General features: G+C 46.9%; 5 protein-coding genes across 5 annotated transcripts; 2 read left to right on the top strand and 3 right to left on the bottom strand.

Annotated features, from left to right (window-relative positions):
* Positions 1-858: 858 nt before the first annotated feature.
* On the bottom strand, positions 859-2,080 carry PENARI_c026G02451 (glutathione-independent formaldehyde dehydrogenase; the record flags this gene model as incomplete). Its single annotated transcript, XM_022635904.1, has 2 exons — positions 859-1,643; positions 1,696-2,080. The coding sequence occupies 2 exons, from the start codon at positions 2,078-2,080 to the stop codon at positions 859-861; spliced, it is 1,170 nt and encodes a 389-aa protein (XP_022484152.1).
* A 1,453-nt stretch (positions 2,081-3,533) lies between these two features.
* On the bottom strand, positions 3,534-8,959 carry PENARI_c026G07974 (uncharacterized protein; the record flags this gene model as incomplete). The annotated part of the gene is made up of 7 exons (XM_022635976.1): positions 3,534-3,915; positions 3,965-4,466; positions 7,232-7,474; positions 7,551-7,759; positions 7,821-8,254; positions 8,322-8,789; positions 8,843-8,959. 7 exons carry the CDS (start codon positions 8,957-8,959, stop codon positions 3,534-3,536), a joined length of 2,355 nt encoding a protein of 784 aa, XP_022484189.1.
* Positions 8,960-9,649: 690 nt separating this feature from the next.
* On the top strand, positions 9,650-10,591 carry PENARI_c026G05089 (uncharacterized protein; the record flags this gene model as incomplete). The annotated part of the gene is made up of 1 exon (XM_022635940.1): positions 9,650-10,591. One exon carries the CDS (start codon positions 9,650-9,652, stop codon positions 10,589-10,591), a length of 942 nt encoding a protein of 313 aa, XP_022484225.1.
* A 1,374-nt stretch (positions 10,592-11,965) lies between these two features.
* PENARI_c026G01127 (uncharacterized protein) lies at positions 11,966-12,808 on the bottom strand (the record flags this gene model as incomplete). The annotated part of the gene is made up of 1 exon (XM_022635891.1): positions 11,966-12,808. One exon carries the CDS (start codon positions 12,806-12,808, stop codon positions 11,966-11,968), a length of 843 nt encoding a protein of 280 aa, XP_022484166.1.
* A 2,261-nt stretch (positions 12,809-15,069) lies between these two features.
* PENARI_c026G10257 (uncharacterized protein) lies at positions 15,070-17,995 on the top strand (the record flags this gene model as incomplete). The annotated part of the gene is made up of 2 exons (XM_022636002.1): positions 15,070-17,871; positions 17,912-17,995. The coding sequence occupies 2 exons, from the start codon at positions 15,070-15,072 to the stop codon at positions 17,993-17,995; spliced, it is 2,886 nt and encodes a 961-aa protein (XP_022484216.1).
* Positions 17,996-19,105: the final 1,110 nt, after the last annotated feature.

Here is a 19,105-nt window from a genome sequence, read left to right as displayed (position 1 = left end):
AAGGCTCACTAAGTGAATGCTAGCACAGGCTTCCATCAATCACTCTTTTCAGATTCTTGTTGTATCGAATGACTGGATTGTGAAATATCAAACAAAAGCAACGCATTGACTATGCAATTGACTCGCTCTATCTCTAAACATGCGTTTCACTTCATGGTTCCCCTGATGAGCGGAATTGACAGAGTCCTGCAATTTCCTCTCTTCTTGGGCGAATTTAGATTACTCACGGATACAGGGACCATGAAAATTAACAATATAGGTATGGATACACAGGAAAGTGACAAAATTGCCGGAACACTTGACGCCCAATAAATCCCCAGTCTAGCATACGTATCGGGCATGATGAGCGGTAATATTGCACCGATTATTGACCGCAGGAAAATTGTAGCTGCCCAGGCCGACGAGGCGTAGACGGAGTAGGTGTCAATCAGATAGCTTGTCAGACCAAGTAAAAGCAGAATGTTGTCAAACCAAATCCTGTGGTGCCGGATGATGCAGACAATTCAATAGATCGACGGGCCATTTGTCCACGCAAATCAGGATAGTCCAACTGGAACCACTGCAGTTGTTGCGGATTGATTCATAGATTATTTTATTGTGCTAGGGCCTCTTCGAAAAGTTGCAAAAGACTAACGAAGGCTCGAAGCGGAAGCCGAAATCGGGAGGTAATCACCCGGAGATCTCGGAGTTAAGCCGCTGACCTATACTCAATTTCTGAACATCGTTTCTTTCATTTGTTGAAGTCTCCACTCAAAATCGCATCTAAACGCATCTCCAAGATGTTGTACACGTGAAATTGTACATCTTTCCCCTGATATGATACATGTAGTGGCCCAAGTGCGCCGAGAATCCCCGGCCTTACAAACCAAAATCAATCACGACCTTCGTGGTATCATGCCTCTCAAATCTGGCGTAGGCCTCCGGTGCATCCTCAATATTAATGACATCGCTGACAATAAACCCCGGTCTAGCCTTGCCTGAAGAAACAAGATGCAACAATTCCGGCGCGAGCTCAATCGGCTTCGAAGGCCCAGCTGCCCATTTAAATTCTCCAACAAAGAAATCTGTAAGTGAGAAATTGAAGTGTGTGTTAACGGTAGAAGCACGCGGCGCCGACGCCGTATTATCGGATTCTGCGCCATAAACTCCAACAGTGCCCATGCCACCACCCGAGGACGTCACAGCCAACATGTTGCGAATAATGACGTCCGACTGGACCGTGAGGTTTGTGTTCACTTGCTCGTATCCAACTGCGTCAACACTTCGAGCAACCCCATTCGGTTCGAGTGCCAAAATCTGCGTCACCGGATCGGAATCGAGAAAGTTGATTGGGACGGCTCCAATCGATTTGGCTAGTTGCAGCCGATCGGTTACATAGTCCACGCTGTACACAGTGGAAGCACCTCGAAGCATGGCTGAGTATGCAGCCATCAAGCCAACCGGCCCGGCTCCAAAAACAGCCACAGTGTCGCCTGGGTTGAATCCAGCGTAGTCGAGGGCAGCCCAGCCAGTGGCGAAGATATCGGACATCATAAGATAGTCATTTGCCAGTGAAACGGTCTTGTTTGTCGTCGAGTTCGTGTACTCCAGAGAAGGGACAGGAATGAGACCATTGTCCGCGTAGGGGACGCGTAGATACTCAGCTTGTTTGATCTTAGCTGATATCGAAGATATGTAGTACGAGGGAGCGCCTACCTTGTGTTCCGCCTATACCTCCTCCATTGCCATACGAAGCATACATGTGCGAGGTCAGGTCAGAGTGCAAGTGACCCTCGTCGATGGTGAAAGGAACAATCACCGGGTCACCAACTTTCAGCGAGCCAACGCCAGACCCGATCTCAGATACATAACCCACTCCCTCATGACCAAGGCCGAATGGAGCAGGCTCGCCAACATTTGTGCCACGATAGATGTGCAAGTCCGATCCACATATAGCTGCTCTGGACATCTGAACAACAGCATCGGTTTGATTGATGATGGTAGGCCTAGGCAGATCAACAACGCTGACATTGTAAGCATTGCCTTCCCACACGACCGCTCGCATCATTGCATTGATGGCAGTGGTGTTACTTAGTGCCATGATGAAAGAATGGCTTGAATTGACAAAGAGAGAAAGACGAAGACCATCTTGGTTCACCGAGGCGAGATTTATAGTCGAGACTGTGCATCCGGATGGTAGATCGCCATATACTTGTTAGCTTCGGGTCTTGACAAATCGGGCTTAGTCGCGTAAGCATGTTGCATATAGTATGCTAACCCCTGGAACTGGGTGGTAGCAGTCCAGATCCTTGCTTGTCCTGCTTATATTCTAGCCCTTTTAGGCCAAAATGTCGATCCTCCTACTTATCTATGCCAAAAAAATACTTGTTTGTACCGTATAATTAAAGCAACATGCTGGTGGTGAACATCAGTAACTATAGCATGTCATTCTCAGTTGTTCGAGTTCTGGCTATATTCCCCCTCAGTCACAGCATCATGCCAGACAGGAACCCAATTCCAATAACAAATTGTGTCATAATGCTGGAATCATCTGCTCAATGCCAGTGGGCATTTCCAGCCGGAGCCCAGACAACATCGCCAGTCTTCAAACGCCGTGGAACACCTCCCTTGTCACAGATCCAGCCACTACCGGTGACAACTTTGATCATCTGGCCTTTCTCGTGGGTATACCATACCAATATGTTCGGGCACAATGTGTAAATGTGACATCGGCAATCGCTGCGTCTCTGCTCGTGTGGTTAGGATCCAAGAAGACGTCACCGCTAAATGTTTTAGTGGGCTTCATACACTTGGCGTCGGGGTTGAAGCCATTTTAGATGACTAGGGTGCTTGGCATAATTGCAGGTTTGGGCTTGGCCTCAAAGAAAAAAGTTAGCTCGTACTGCATAATCTTCACTGTTAATTCCACAGGGAGTCAGCAGCCTACCTAGGCAGCTATACGTACCATATTTCCTTTGTCAGGTGGGGCTTCCCTATCTTGACTGCCGCGGCTTTTATGAGGGCGCTTAGAATGAGGCTTACTAGGTAGATTCCTGTCCGCGTCACGTAATGAATCAGTGAAGTCTAAGGAACGCTTACCGATCGCTCACTTACTACTTGGGAAATGATTGGAGGCACCTATTAAGCACTTAGTCTACGCTAAGACTTATCAAGATCTCGAGTGAGCTGCACATCTGAGGACGTCTTCGTATAAAACAGGAGCTATCTTGTTTGACTGGCCTAATACGAACCAGGTTGCTAGAGAATTTGTGCAAGGTGTTCAATACTCTTTAGCTGAGCACATCATGCACCTTGTCTGGCGGCAGAAAGAAACGAAACTATTTAGCTGAACAATATTTATGCTGAAGCACCACGTTTTTGGTACATGCAGATCTGTATTCGCAAATCTGCGAACAGGCCCCGAAACTAATAACATCACATCTCACTGCAGTGATGGCATCCTGATCAACAGCCTCATATCATCTAGCCCGCTGTATGTACAAATTGTGCAGAACGCACACAGCGCTAGCTCCTACTTGGTTGAGTTATTGGTATCACATGAAACGTTCAGCATCGCCAATGTCCCCAATCGTTAGACCAGTCTTTCCAATATTACCTCCGCTCTCTATCGACCGGTGTGCTTCACGAAGACCATTTAGTGTCAGACCAAATCGACTAGTCAAATGACACCGAATTCTTCCAGAATCCAACAGCCGGCTCAAATCTTCTAGAATTCGATGGTGAGACTCCACATCCGTGTGATAGACAGGTTTGGTCCCAATGAGGCACCATATGAAGGTCAACGACTTTGCCATGAACTCTGTGCCGTACATTTTGGCTTGACCTTGTACAATAGAGCATACTTTGCCGAATGGCATACAAATCTTTGCACACGCGTCCATATATTGGTCGGCAGAATGCGTTATAAATATGTACCTGGCTATGGTAAGTCATATGTTACAAAAAAACTGAAATCAACACGTACTTCACAGGAACATCGAGGTTGAGGTTCTGTATTTGCTTTGCCAAATCATCCCTGTGGTTGAGAACATGTGTTGCTCCCATTCTTTTTGTGAAGTCAACGCTCTCCGGGCGGGAAGCGGTTGTAATCACAACCGGCAATTCGAGGAGCTGACGGGCTATTTGGCTAGCCACGGCTCCAACACCACCTGCTCCATTGATTATAAGCACTGCGGCATTCTCCTTCGTTTCAATCTCCATCTGTTCAACGAGTGCCTGATATGCAGTGATATACGTCAGTGGCATTGAAGCAGCCTCAGTCATATCCAGTCGTTTTGGTTTGTGTCCCACAGAGCGCTCATCCACTAACTGAAATTCCGCGTTGGATCCGTGTCTGACTGGACTTCCAGAGTAGAAAACTTCATCCCCTTCACTGAACAGCGTACAATCAGGTCCTGCTTTCATTACTATTCCCGCGCCATCGTAGCCACAAATTTGGTACGGGCGGGGAACACGAGTGTAGTAGTCTTGAAATTGTTAACACGTAGTACTGCGACTACAACTTACACTGGGTACATACCGGGATAGTCATCCTAAGTACCAGCGCGTACCTTCATATCAATAGGATTGGCAGAGCATGCCTCTGCTCTGGTACCGATTATTTTTAGCCTAACACGAATAAAATGCAGCATCAGCCAAAAATATACCTTATCAACAAATCACGTCCCTCTGGTGCACCTGCATCAGGAACTATTCGAGCTACTAGATTTTCGACTGGCCCATATTTTTCAACAACGATGGCCTTCATAGTGAGCGTGGAAGACTTTTCGTAAAAAGCAATGCTGTAGTCTGAATGAAAACAAGTATTTCAATGCGTGAAGAGAGAAGCGAGATGGAGCATTTAGAAGCCCGCGATCTTTATAGGGACTTGGGAAGTAACTACGTCTTTGATATCGGCATTAAGAAACTATTATGATGTAAAAGCTTCATCATGGAAAAACATGTGATCATAGGATGCTGCACATTCTGACGAAAGGGATCATTTCGCTGGGAGTATTATTAATTATAGTCGCTCTCGGTTATAAGTGGGCTTAGGCGTAGTCACCAATAAATCTAGTCGTAACGCATCTCGACACCGGAAAATGTCGCTCACATGACTTCGCCTATCAGAGAAACACATTCCCGTAAGCTATTAGTTTCCTTTCGCTTCCGATTTCAATACTCTCTAACTCTCGCATTATCTTACTCGCGGCGAACTTGAACGAGTCGTAACGGGGTCGAAAAGTCGTCGAATACTACTGGTATGGAGACTCAAGCGTGGCTGTTCAGGGTCCAAAAGGTGTAACAGGTAATCTGTTTGCCGGACTATATCCTCAATAAACCATTGATGAGCTTGTTGCAGGCTTCGTTGAGGAATCTGTAGTTGTTTCAGTACCTGTTGGATGGTGCATGTAATTATAAAATCTCATTACGGTAATTTACGATGTCTCATTTGATGGGGATAATGTACATGTAGCTCATACCGAGTGTGATCAAACTTAGGTTAGTACAATTAACGGTTAAGGAGACAATGATGAGTGTAATCTATTTTCGCCTCCAATTATATTCCATAAGTACAGGCAACCACCACCTGTAGCACCAAATTCGGAAACAGACGAAGGCTCAACTACGAATATGAGCTAAGATCCGATGGAAGATAAAAGAGCTACACCTGGATCAGGCTGACAGGGGGAATCCACGGCATCTCGGCATTTCTTGGCGTCATCGTATCTGCAAAGACATTGTAATTTCTGGGTCATGGCATTGAGGGCATTGAGAGCCATTTGGTATAGTGCCACATTAGTACGTATTATTCGATGCTTCCAGCCAGCTTGGCCCAGGTCGAGGATCTTCCTCCTACAATCGACTGGACTGGTTGCATCAGCATATATTAGTGGAGAAAGTATGGGGACCTATGCAACCTGCTTACTATACGTCATCAACACCCATATTTATGTTTATAAGATGAGTAAGCGGCTCATGCTGGACAAAGGTTAGATTATTTACGAGGCTTGTCAGGTCCTTTCAGGTTGGTAAACCTCAATGAATATGACTAAGAATATTAATACATCCCATGGAGATAAGGAAGCCCTTACAGTAGGCTGCATGCCAGAGATGTCCGAAGTGCGTCAGGCCGAAGAGAATTGGACCGGTCTCACTGACCCAGTGCTTCGGCGGAAGTTTCAAAATCGTTTGAACCAGAGGATTTATCGTATGCTCTCTCTCATTTATAAGCGTGGCTTTGGGCTGACCTTGGACTGTGGTCTTAGGTCGACGAAGAGCAAAACCTACTCCTGAATCCGATACAAATCCCGCGATGTCAGAGCGATCAAAGAGCCCTCTAACCACGGAAGATCAACGTGAAAAGAATGAGCAGAAATGCATCAACGCGGCCGCAAACAGTGGGAGAAGCGATCAAGATACAGTTTCATCTGAATTGAGTAATCAAACACCAAAATCCATTCACAAAATGAATCGGGCGGAGCTTCAGCAGATCATGGCGCAATACGAGGCTTCGGCTCGTAAAGACTACGCATTAGGCTCTCCAAGAGTCGATCAACTCCTGACTCTGATCCAATTCAACGTTTTTCGAGCGCTTGTGGATAACACGTCCGTGCTGAGATTCACTATGGATTGGCTAGATGAAGAAGCCATTTCCCCCTGGTGTGAAGGTGTACCTGAATCTCGAGTCAGCTTTTGCCCAGCGAGTCTCCGTCCTACTTTTTTGCAGCAGGAGATTTCCCATCACCCGTGGATAGACCTCTTCCCGATCCCCCAAATGAGGAATAACCTATTACAAAGATATGGAAACTTCGATGAAACTGCCCTTTGCAATGACCTTGTTGATTTCTATGATGTTTCAAACGATGAGACCGGATTGATTGTGTGGCAAAGTCCATGGCATCCGTCGGGGTGGGAGGTTAGCGAGGCTTTCTTGCGTAAATGGAACTGGGTCGTCAGAGGATGTGATGACCTTGCCAGATCAACCAATTATTGGCGCGGAATACGTGGAGAAGAACCTCTGATGTTTGACACTTGAACATACCTGCTAAACTCAGAGTGGGACATCACTCCTACGAGCCTATTGTTAAACCAATAGGCAATTGCCTACGGTTCTAGTTATTCTGAATTAGTGTGACTGCTTCAAAACGAAGAGCCATTTCATATTGTCGATCTTATCTCATAGGTAATCACTCGCAGACGCTTGCACCATGCCGTTGCTACTGCAACTTGAAATAACCTCTACACAAACCTCGAGAGGTAAACACTCCCCGCTGGTCGATCGCCTTTTGCACGTCAATCAGCCTTTGTTTGTTGCGTTGGCCATATCCAGAGAAAGGGTCTTGCTGGTGGTAAGCGTAGTTTATGTAAAGCCAGTGATGGTGGCTTCCGGCTTGTACAGTAGCGGCTTGTACGCGTCGAATCCACTTTTGCACAAATGCATTCACAGCATCATCGTCCTGACGATCAGTCCACATCACAGTTAGAAGACAAACTAGTACAAAAAGTAGTTGTCAGCATCTGAATGAGGGAGGTAAAGAATAGCTCTTTTGACGAAATAGGCAACTCACTGGTCAGGGGACCATCGGCTTTGATCCCAAGAGCATTTCCACCCCTTTCATGTCCCGCGCGGATTGCACCTTCGTAGAGAGGTTGAAAAATAACGTTGGGGAAGAAATGTGCCACGTGTTTGATAGGCTGGATTTCTTCGGCCATGATTTCCATGATGCGTCGGTCCATGTCTGCGGATAGCTGATATGTCATGGTAGCGAACAGATTACTTCGAATTCAATGATATTAGACAGCGTAGTAAATTCATTTTAGATGATAATGAAACATACCGGCTCCCGGATGGGGTATGAGAAGCGCCTTCTAGACTCAGATTACTCATTCGATCAATGCGCACCGTACTTGACTTGTACGGAATCCTTTCGAGGCGGGTAAAGGGAGCTGGGTGGAGAACTGGTCGCGCATATGCATGCGAGAAACTAAGGGAAAATTGGTCGGATGCCTGGTCATAGCTGTAACCATAGGAGAACGCCATATCGGTGTCGTTCTTCCAAGTAGTGGTGAGGTCAAAGGCTTCGTTGGCGATTTTGTCCTTCTGGATTGAGCTGTACGTCTTGTCGCCGCCTAGAATATATTTTTGAGGCACTGCGCGCATGGTATAGCGCGTCACGATACCGAAATTATTCATTCCACCTCGAAGTGCAAAGTACAAGTCAGAATTATGATGTTCACTCGCATGCACAATCGTCGCGTTTGGCAGAACAATCTAAGGTTCCTCCCTATTAGTCGAGATGCGTGCGCATCGCCGCTGCTTTGGTTTAATCAACACATACCTCATATTCAAAGATGTTGTCTACGGCCAGGCCGTATTTAGGTGAGAGGTTAGAAATCCCTCCGCCCAAGGCATAACCACCCAATCCGACATCAGCGACTCGACCGCCTATCGTGGTCAGATTAAACGCCTCGAGGCCGTGGTACATTGTATAAAGCACGTGGCCGCTGCCAAGATTTACCGTTTTTTGATCGGGAGCCACTTGGATGGATTTCATCAAGTGCATGTCGATGGTCACGCCGCCAACCGACACCGAATCATCTGAATTGCGAGCATGGCCCCCGCCCTTTACTGCGAACCGACACCAATGATCGACCAGTATGCTCAGGACCTTGCTGACATCTTGGGAATTGGATGGCTCCACGCGGCAGGCGGATTCAACCTCCGTCTGTTTGGCGTCCCAAACCGTAAAATTTCCATCGGCTGGATAGTGTAGATTGGGTCCAAACTCAGACGATAGCTCTGCGCACTGATTTCCAATGTCAGTGAGCATCCATCAAAGAATACTATAATAGAGCCTACTGCTTTGGCACAACCTGCACTAAGTGGATTGGCGGTGCTCAAATTCGTTTCGTGTTGCCATGCGACGGCAGACAAAGATAGTAAGAAAGCGGCAAACAGAGACCTGTATAGAAGCATGCTGGGCGAGATGGAAATTGTTTGTAGAGTATTTTGATCCAGGGCACCGACAAGGGCGCCAAAATATATCCAACATATCCAACCCAATTTCCTTGGCAAAGGGAGAGCGCAAGCTGGGGAACTTGCCAAGGATCTTGGCTTGCATGATCGTCGAATTCATGATGTATACGGCAAAACGCTCACCCATTCTGGGTTCTTCTTTGCGATTTGCAGGCTCGCACGTAGCTGCAAGGAACCAGTATATTAAGTCATTGAGAATGCAAGGCGGTTTCCAAACTGGCTTGTCTCGGATCAAACCCACCGTGAACAATTTCAAGGGTCGCCTAAAGTAGGCTGCGTAATTTGTTACAGCCAGGGGAAGCTGCTTATCATACGTCAACCAGCCAAATACTTTTGGGTGCAATTACTCGGCATAAGTTGGCCCACTTTCCTTGAGTCCAAAGCAACTTCCATTGGCTTGCCATAGGGGTTGACCATGACGTATAATAAGCATTCAGCATATGCGAAAATAGGCTATTTTGGGAAGCGGGTGGAGATCCATTATGGAAAGGACACTAATACATATATTCCCTCACAGCTAATTAGAAGCAAGAGTAGTAATTTGCCCGCTACTTCTAAGATCACAATATTCCGCGCGTTCTTGTAGGGTCTAGCACTTTCTGCTTCTCATCCCAGACCATGGCGTCCGGAATGGCTTTCATCATATTTCTCCTTACAGTTCTTTGCGCTCTTGGCTCCTCTCCAACTCCCAGCCTATACGAGGTCTACAGGTTCCCCAATGGTACCTGGGTTGAAAACATCGCCGTGCGACCCAATGGAAATCTCCTAGTGGCACTTGTGAATACACCAGAACTCTGGGAGATCACACCTTCAACACATTTAGGCCACAGTACGGCGCAATTGGTTTGCCACTTTGATAGGGCGGACTCAGTGAACGGGATCACAGAGCTTTCACCAGATATTTATGCGGTCGTGGCATCTAATTCTGTTTGGAAAGTCGATCTAAGTGTTTGCCAGAATGTTTCGAAGCCAATTCGAATTGCCACACTTCCTGCTGGGACCCTGAATGGTATGGCTACATTGGATGAAGAAAGGAGATCAGTCGCCATCTCAGATTCTCAGTTGGGTCTTGTTTGGCGTCTCGATACCCATACGGGTAACTATACCGTGATACATCAGGATGAAACAATGGCACCGACCGATGAGCTAGGCTTAATGCTCGGGATCAACGGATTGAGGATCACGAACGGCTATCTGTACTACAACAATAGCCCTCGGCGAATCTTCTGTCGTGTTCATATCGATAGACATACCGGTGGAGCATTGGGCCCATATGAGACCATTGCCCACAATGTTCTCGCTGATGACTTTGCCGTTAATTCAAACGGTGTTGCATACTTAGCGGGACTCACGGACAATGTGGTTACTAAGGTCTTTCGGAATGGATCACACAAGGTTATAGCGGGCTCTTTGGACTCGAAGGATTTGATGACTGCCACATCGGCGGCGTTTGGCAAACTTCCAAATGGTCGCGAAATCCTTTACGTTACTACAGGAGGGGAGTCAGAGCATCCCGTAAACAATACCTATACAAGAGGAGGAAAGATTATGGCCCTTGCTGGTGACCTGTAAGAAAATGTACATATTTGCAAGCTGCTTACTGTGGATCCTGCGGGAACACGTCTGTGCATGTCTCAGGATTACGCAGTAGTTGTAATTTATCGCATTTACTATGGTGTTCTAGGGTGGCCAGCTCCCGGGGAGGTGGGGGGTGGCGCCAGCTCGGTAGGGAAATACGTTATAAGTTAAATTAAATACACTGGACACTCCCATGAGACTCTTTATACCCATGATCGCTGCTGCTCAGGAAAACAATCATAGCTTTGTTTACAGACCATCAATCAAGCCAATCTTGTAGTATGACGCGTGAGACAAACTTGGTCACCTTTTCAATATCTATCATTGGTAATTTTGGTGACGGTAAAATTGCCGCCTCGGGAAGTAATCGGCTCCCAAAGCACAGAGTGATCTAGCCACCCCGCCGCCCTAAGCAGCTCACGAGCGACCCTGAGCAACCTGATCGCTCACCCCAAGGCTCAGGCTGATCGGCCCATTCAATCTCATCTTGCCTTCTTCTTCTTCTTCAAAAATACTACAACAATAACCGCAATATTGCCTACTGGTTCCTGAGAGCATGGGCTAGGAAATAGCGTATTCTCACGTATCTATAGTAACTCCTTGATCTTTTAACTTCCATTTATTTGACTTACCTAGTCTTTAAACTTCTATGAGAGGTTGAATATGATATAAGGCCACAATTGACTAAGCCCTATTACCTTCACAATATAGGCTCCGTCCGGCCGTCCGTCCAACAAATGTCACGGAGCGGCAGGATCATTTACATGTCCTTAGGAAACCGTCGGCGATTCACCAGCGCTCCTGTGTCGACACTTTCAGAACTGCCTGACCGCTCCTTCTACCCCTCATGTTAAACAGCCCGATTCAGGAGAACCTGTGAAGTTCTCCAAGAATCAGTCTCTGTATTCCCTTCAATATTGTTGTTCCTGAGACATCTTCATCTTACCTAGTTGACAGGTTCTATTCTGTAAACACTAGAACCCTTCATACGTTACAGCAATACCATCAACTATGCCTGTCAATAAATACTGATTCCCTATATGACCGTTTGACTATAGCTTCAAACAACCTTGTCAAGGTGGAAAATACCCTGAATTACGATTACTGAAATACCATCAGTGTCATTGGCATTGTTGGTCTAGCGGTAAAATCGTTCGATAAAGCTTCGATGCCTTCGATGACACATAGGACACGTTAAGGGTGTATAACCTTACCCCTAAGGCCTACTGGTCGCGTCTCTCGTGATATAGCGCGGTAAAATATGTAGAGGCAGTCTTTAGCTATTACTACCATTTGTACTAGATACACCGAGAAGTTAAGATAGACAGCATGCTAGAAATACTGTATGCGACCTGAAGACCGAAGTCGCTATCTTGAATCGACACCAATGTTCGAAAAGATGATCTCCTCCGATCCTGCTATATACTTATCCCGGTCGCCTTCGAGTGACAGATCATCATCCAGCACGACCTCTATCATGTCTTCTATATCGCTTTGAAGGTAACGAGGACGGTCATATCTTTCCCATCTCGCCTCTTTAGCTAGTGTTGCCTTGTCAACGCTTTTGCTTGAGAAAAAGCGAAATTGGACCTTGCGATATTGCACCGCAATGATTTGCTCGCCTTGGGCAACAAAGTGCCGTTGCAAGTCTTCCGCTTGCCCACTAGACCCCGCTAGTCTAGGATCAGTTAATCCACTAAATGGGACAACCACTCCTGATGCCGACAGCGCACTCGCGATAGGCATAGCTAGACTTCCATTTAGAAGATATTCTTCTCGCGATTGCTCCGCGATACGAGCATCTAAGATAGTGTGGTAGCCAACCACAACATAGATGTCTTCTCCCTCATCGATAGTACGATCAATCCACTTTCGGACATCTTCCGATTTCACGATATCTCGGAACCACTGCCCATTATTGTCCAAATAATAGGTCTTTACTTGTTTCGTGTTGATATGGATCGAGGTATTCGTACGGCTTGACACGGCGGAGGAGAAGAAAGCGGTGAGCTCAGAACCTAGGTTACGTTTGGCCCTCTGAGAGTCGGTGCCGTCATACTGAGTTGCAACTTTTTCGATAACACGGAAGCTCTTCTCTAGTCTCGGCTCAAGGTAATTTCGGTGAGGCTCATCAATATTGGTGACGAAACGTCCTAGCTTGATAGCAGACGGTGGTAGGAAGAACTGCGGGAGAAGAACGCTACTGCGCATTTCGAAGGAAATCGGATCTTTGGCGGGGTACGAATAAAATAGAGCAAACTGGATGGCACAATAGGGAATATGAGGTGAGATAGCTGGCGACGTAGCAGAGTGGGTCAAGTTGTCAACTACGGAGCAGCCGCGCTATGGCCATGCAAGAGGAACTCCCTGGCCATCGGTTATTGGAGGTTATTGGGGCTGAGTCCTATTCAGAGATCTTCATCAGTCAGCGTCGTCGATACATCAACAGAAGGAGAATCCCGAACTGATCCGAGTCTGCCAGCGGCGAAGGTCATGCCAAATGAATCGTCTTTTTTGGTTACTAGGCAAACAATTAGAAACCCAGTTTCCTGATGTGGTACGGGGATATACGACGGATCGCCTTTGAGAACCTCGACCCAAGGATTTCATCGGGTGCAAAACTCTACCCCTGACGCTTAATTTCTTTAGCGCCGGAAAGCAACCCGGGAAGTGCAGTCGCTCTAACGCGATTACGAGTATGAGCAGAAAATGGACGGCGATCTGATTACTGCCATGCAGTCAAGATAGTCATTTATCCGAATCTCCAAACCTGATTGAGCAACTCAAGAAGTGCACGCTGGTGTCGATATGAACACGAGAGGCGAAATCACCTTAGAAAATGACTGGCCAGTACATTGAGTGCTTTCATGTGCACGGATTAGGTCAGAAAGTGGAGAGGATGACGTGGCAATATGTAATTGGAAATGTTGGGGGCACCTTGCTACTGTAGGTCGTTGCATCTGCTCGCGCAGTATGCATGAAGCGACCGGCTATCGAGACAGCTGGCCTTTGTGGTCTGTTCCCACGGCGTATAGGCTATGCTATTGTGGATGTACCAGTATGGATCCAGCTGCGGCTGAGTTCCGGCGGCAACTGCTGAACCAGCCAAGACTCTTGACGGTCTTGGCTGGATGAATATGCGTTGACATGTGCATGATGAGTTATTATACATAGACCGCGGAGGAGGCTTTTGTCCTACCGCAAGTCTCGAAAATTACACCCCAAGAATAACCAATCTTGGAAACAAGCTCGGTCAATACGAACGAACAAGACAGATGGAAAATCTCAAAGACGCGATTCGGGTGTCTCGCCAGGCAGTTTAGGCGACTCCGGATGATTATCCTGATCTTTCGGGGTGTTTAAACAACCTTGGAAACAAGCTCGAAAGTCGATAGGAACAAACAGGTCTGATAAAGATCTCGAAGATGCGATTCGGGTTGGGATAGAAGGCGAATAAATTGAACTATCCCGGACCCTCGAGGTCCCTGAAGGGGTTAAAAATGAGCGGATCACCTAGTATAGAAGGTATTGAACCTATCAGTGATACTGTGGAAGCTGAGGCGGGAGTGAGGTCATCTATACGCATAGGAAAAGGGACAAAAGAGTGTTTTATCTGATTACGAAAATGAAGAAAGTGATAATAATAGTGGTATGTCCTCAATAAGTCAAATACGTCACTCTGCAAGGGCGAGAAAGGTGCCAAAGACCTGACTTATAGATGGATTTGAAGGTAGTAAATGGTTAGTTAATGCATTGTATTAGCTCATTTTTATCTTAATCTTTTATCTATAATCTTACCGCTCTAGAATACTGTACGAATTGCATTAATTATGTCTCTTTGTGTCATGGACAGACTGAGTCTGCCCGTCATGGACGGGTTGGGCCGGCCTATGGGCCAGTTCAATGTCTATTGGAGAGTGTAAGTGGTGGCACCAGTTTCCGAGACGTATTGTAGTACTTCTTTAGCTGTTCGGTCATGACACGAGCCGAAGCTTTCGTTCGGCTCGATATAAAGGAGGAGATGAAGGCGGTGAGCTCGGAAAGCAAAATTGCGGCCTTCCAAGAGTTTCGGTACTGTCATAGGAAATCGATTATCATAAGGATTTCGAAGTCCTGACATGGGCTAGGATCATAGTAATCTTGGTGAGGCTGGTCAAAATTGGTGAGGAAGCGTCCTAGCTTAACAGCGAATTGTGGCAAGAACATCTGTGGGAGGAGAATGCTGGCAGGCATTTTGGGAACGTCGACTTTTTGCAAAGCGATAAAAAGAACGGGGCAAGCTTAGGCACAATAGCAGAAAGTCTTTGCAAAGGGGGGAGGTACAGCTGCTGACGTGGCAGAGGGGCTATGCTAGTCTCGTAATTTCGGGGCTGACTGGGCTGTAATCCCTGAGATTTCACTCATCGAAGGAAAAAAGCCGGTCTTCTCAAGCAACATTCCTAATCCACTCCGAAAAGCCGACAATAGAGATCATGGACTTCGATCTACATTTTTTGGAAATCGATTTGCTCAACAACTTTGAAGAGCTCATAGCATCCATAGCTGTGGATGACAATGAGCACCGAGCAGTGCTCGGTTGTTATTACGCCGAGCTTGTTTTCGAACAGTTCAAGCTTTCAGACCGGATCCAAGATCTTGAAGAAGCTGTCGAAAAAGCAAAATGGGCAGAGCTCCAAGCAAAAAATCTAGAGCATAGCGTCTATGCTCGCATACTAGGCGTCCTCGGAAATATACTCGAAAGGCGATTTCAATGCATGGGACAGATAGAGGACCTCGAAGAGGCGATCCAAGTATTGAGGCACGCTGTTGAGATCAGCTCTGACAATCATCTCTGTCTTTCATACTTCTTGCACAGCCTGGGAAACAAGCTTGGAGCTCGATATAATCATACTGAAAAGATAGAAGACCTCGAAGAGGTAGTCCAAGTGTCTCGCCAGATGGTTAAAGCAACCCCTAACGCCCATCCTAGTCTTCCCGGCGGGTTAAGTTACTTAGGTCATGGCCTTAGACTCCGATATGAACGCATAGGAATGATGGACGATCTCGAGGAGGCAGTCCAAGTGTCTCGCCAGGCGGTCAATCTAACGCCCGATAATCATGCCGATCTTCCTTCCCGGCTACATACTCTGGGACAAGCGCTTGTAATGCGTTGTGATAGCATAGGAAAGATGGAAAATCTTGAGGAGGCAATTCGCATGCTTCGCCAGGCGCTTGATATGACAGCCATAGACCATCCAGAACGTGTGAACCGACTGAATGGCCTAGCAATTGGGCTCACAAAGCGACATCATCGCACAGGAAATATGGAGGACCTCAAAGAAGCAGTCCAGATGTCTCTTGAGACGGTGGTTCAAATGCCTAACGATCATCGGAATATGACACTTCTGTTAGCCAGCTTGGGAACCCATCTCAGCAAACTATATCGATGCATAGGCCTAGTAGAGGTCCTCGAAATGGGGATCGAGGTATCCCGCCGGGCAGTCGAGATTGCCACTGATGATGATTGCTACCTTCCACTCATTTTACGTAGCCTGGGAAACCGGCTCGGAGACCAATACAAACACACTCAAAAGATAGAGGACCTTGAGGAAGCAGTTAAGGTATCTCGCCAAGGGTTAAAAGCAACCCCTAACGCCCATCCTAATCTTCCTGGCGGGTTAAGCGACTTGGGGAATCACCTCAGAACTCGATATGAACGCATAGGAATGATGGACGACTTCGAAGAGGCAATCCAAGTTTCTCGCCATGCGGTCAATCTCATGCCCAACAATCATCCCGATCTTGCAAGCTATTTGCAAAACCTAAGTGAAAATCTCAACCGCCGATATAAAGACACAGGGGAGATACAGGATCTTGAAGAGGCGATCCGAGTGTCACTCCAGGCGGTTACAGTCACGGCAGCACCACCTCTGGTACGAATCCTGGGTTTTGTCCAGGCCATAGAGCTACTTCAGAGTCAAGGAAATTATGGAAACGCCTATACTCTGTCTGAAGAGGCTATTGATCTCCTGCCTCTCGTACATAACAGGTCGTTGAGCATACAAGATCAACAGTATGTCGTCTCATTTTTCTTTGGCATGGCCGCAGACGCCTGCTCTCTTGCTCTTCAAGTTGGACAAGCCCCTATCAAAGCTCTGGAACTATTAGAGCGAGGACGTGGTGTCATTCTCAGTCTCCTTATGGACGATCGGAGTGATACGTCTGAACTCAGGGCGGTCAATCCGACTTTGTGTGAACAATACGAAAACCTTCGCCTCGAAATCCACAGGCCTTTTGAGACTGCTATATCCTCGGATACACCTAAGTTCATGTCTGAAAGACGGCAAAAAGCGATAAATGATCTTGAAGAATGTTTACGGGCCATTCGGCAACTTCAAGGATTCAGCTCTTTTCAAAAGGGACCCACAGCAGAACAAATGAAAAAAGCCTCGGATAAGGGCAATATCATAATTGTTAATGTCACTGTTCTAAGAAGCGATGCTATTATCATTTCTTCTAGTGGAATTAAATCAGTTCATCTTCCTCACCTCGATACACTCCAGGCGCAGGAATGGGTCAATCAGGACTTAACTTCAGTTTCACAAAGCAATCGTGGTCCGAAGAACAAGGCCTATCGCCAATTTCTATCCTGGCTCTGGCGTGGTTGTGTGAAGACTATTCTCACCGAGCTTAATTACCCATTTCAGCACGCAGCAGAAAATCTTTCAAGAGTCTGGTGGGTTGGGACTGGGCTTGCTAGCACCTTCCCATTTCACGCTGCGTGTGATCTTTCTGCGGATCCGATTGAAAGTGTATCTAGCTACATTTTGTCTTCCTATATCCCTTCAGTCAAGGCTCTTATACATGCCAGGGAGCGTGTCTTGACCACTGTCCCACCAAGTGGAAAACCTCAAAAGATGCTCATAGTTACTATGGCCGAGACCCCTGGCGCTGGCAACTTATCCGGAGTGAAGGCCGAAGCATCTGCGGTTGTGGGGGTACTAGGGAGTTCCGTTGATGTGGAGATCCTCGATCAACCGGACACCAAAAGCGTTTTGCGTCATATTCACCAATGTGATATTGCCCACTTCGCCTGCCACGGAGTATCGGATTCGAACGATCCCTCTAAAAGTGGGCTTTTACTGCAGACAGCCACTGAAAAGCCAAGTCAAGATGTTCTTAGCGTTTCTAAAATCTGCGAGAATCACCTTGCTCAGGGGCAAATTGCATATCTCTCTGCCTGTTCGACTGCAGAGAATCGGGCCGAGCATTTGATGGACGAAGTGCTCCACGTTGTAAGTGGCTTCCAGGTTGCTGGATTCAGACATGTGATAGGATGTCTATGGCCTTCCTACGACAATATCTGTGTTGACGTTGCGAAATCGTTCTATTCCGAACTTTGCCGAAACGGTACTCTGAATTACACGGATAGAGCTGTCGCGATGGCCCTTCATAAAGCGGTTGAGAAAATCTCAAAGAGCCCCGACTTTCGGAACCGACCTCTATATTGGGCGCAGTATGTCCATTATGGCGCATAATGTGAGGGGTTTTGAGCAGTCTCCGTAATCATCTTCTTCCTCGAGCACCCAATGACGTGGTGGACAAGGAGGTGATGCACGCCCAAGAGCAGAGTACACCATGACAAGAAAACACCTTGCCGAGCCCAAAATATCCGGTACCTTGACAATATCTCCTCTTCGGCACCGCAATCTCTATCATCTGGGGCAAAAATGGCATGCATACCGTGCAGGTTGAGAAGGAAGTGAAAACACCTAGCAGATCGTCTACATACTGGTTTTCAGGGATTTACCATAGCTTTCTATCGAGTTTCACTTGAAGTCTCGTACATACAGTACTGTGTAATGTTACTAACGCTCTTCCCGCCCAAATGGGTCGCCGACACAGACGGGCGCAAATTGATACGCTCCCGACTAATGCAATAGCATAGCCGTGGGCCGCAGTATGTGAGACCACGCAGTAGTCTCGCGTTTATATGGGTAAGCGAGGTAGGAGCCTCGGTTATGCGTGCTGTACAATACGTTCTATTGTATGAAGAGACTGAACGCTAGTCCTTCTCCGGACCAGCGGGAATTGCTTATACATAGACTGGCCCGTAACCCTGCCAAGCCCCCGGGATCACAGAGTGGACCGGAATAAATCACGTGATACTTTAATGACTAAGAATCTGGTAAATAGGACGCTTAAAATGGAGTCAAACCTAGCCGTTTCGGTGCCCAATTTACTGTTATCTAGCGTTGGGGTGTAATCGCAGTGTCCACTACACCTATGAATTAAACGTTGAGAAAATCAGAGGCTTAGTGTTTACGATCTTTGCCGAAAAAAGTTTGCCCCACATCTTAAATCCATCGGAGACCGGAATTAAGAGCATTGATGACAGGGTGCATGATGGCATGCATGTTAATTATCGGATTACCGGCTTGATGTCAAATTGGATCAGTTTGTGGTCCAGTCAAATTCTATATAATCTCGGTAATTTCATTCTCAGATAGCTTCCCTCCAAAAGTCAGC

Source organism: Penicillium arizonense (genome assembly GCF_001773325.1).
Source record: "Penicillium arizonense strain CBS 141311 chromosome Unknown PENARI_contig026, whole genome shotgun sequence".
Taxonomy (NCBI): domain Eukaryota; kingdom Fungi; phylum Ascomycota; class Eurotiomycetes; order Eurotiales; family Aspergillaceae; genus Penicillium; species Penicillium arizonense.
This window is presented reverse-complemented; position numbering and strand designations above follow the sequence as displayed.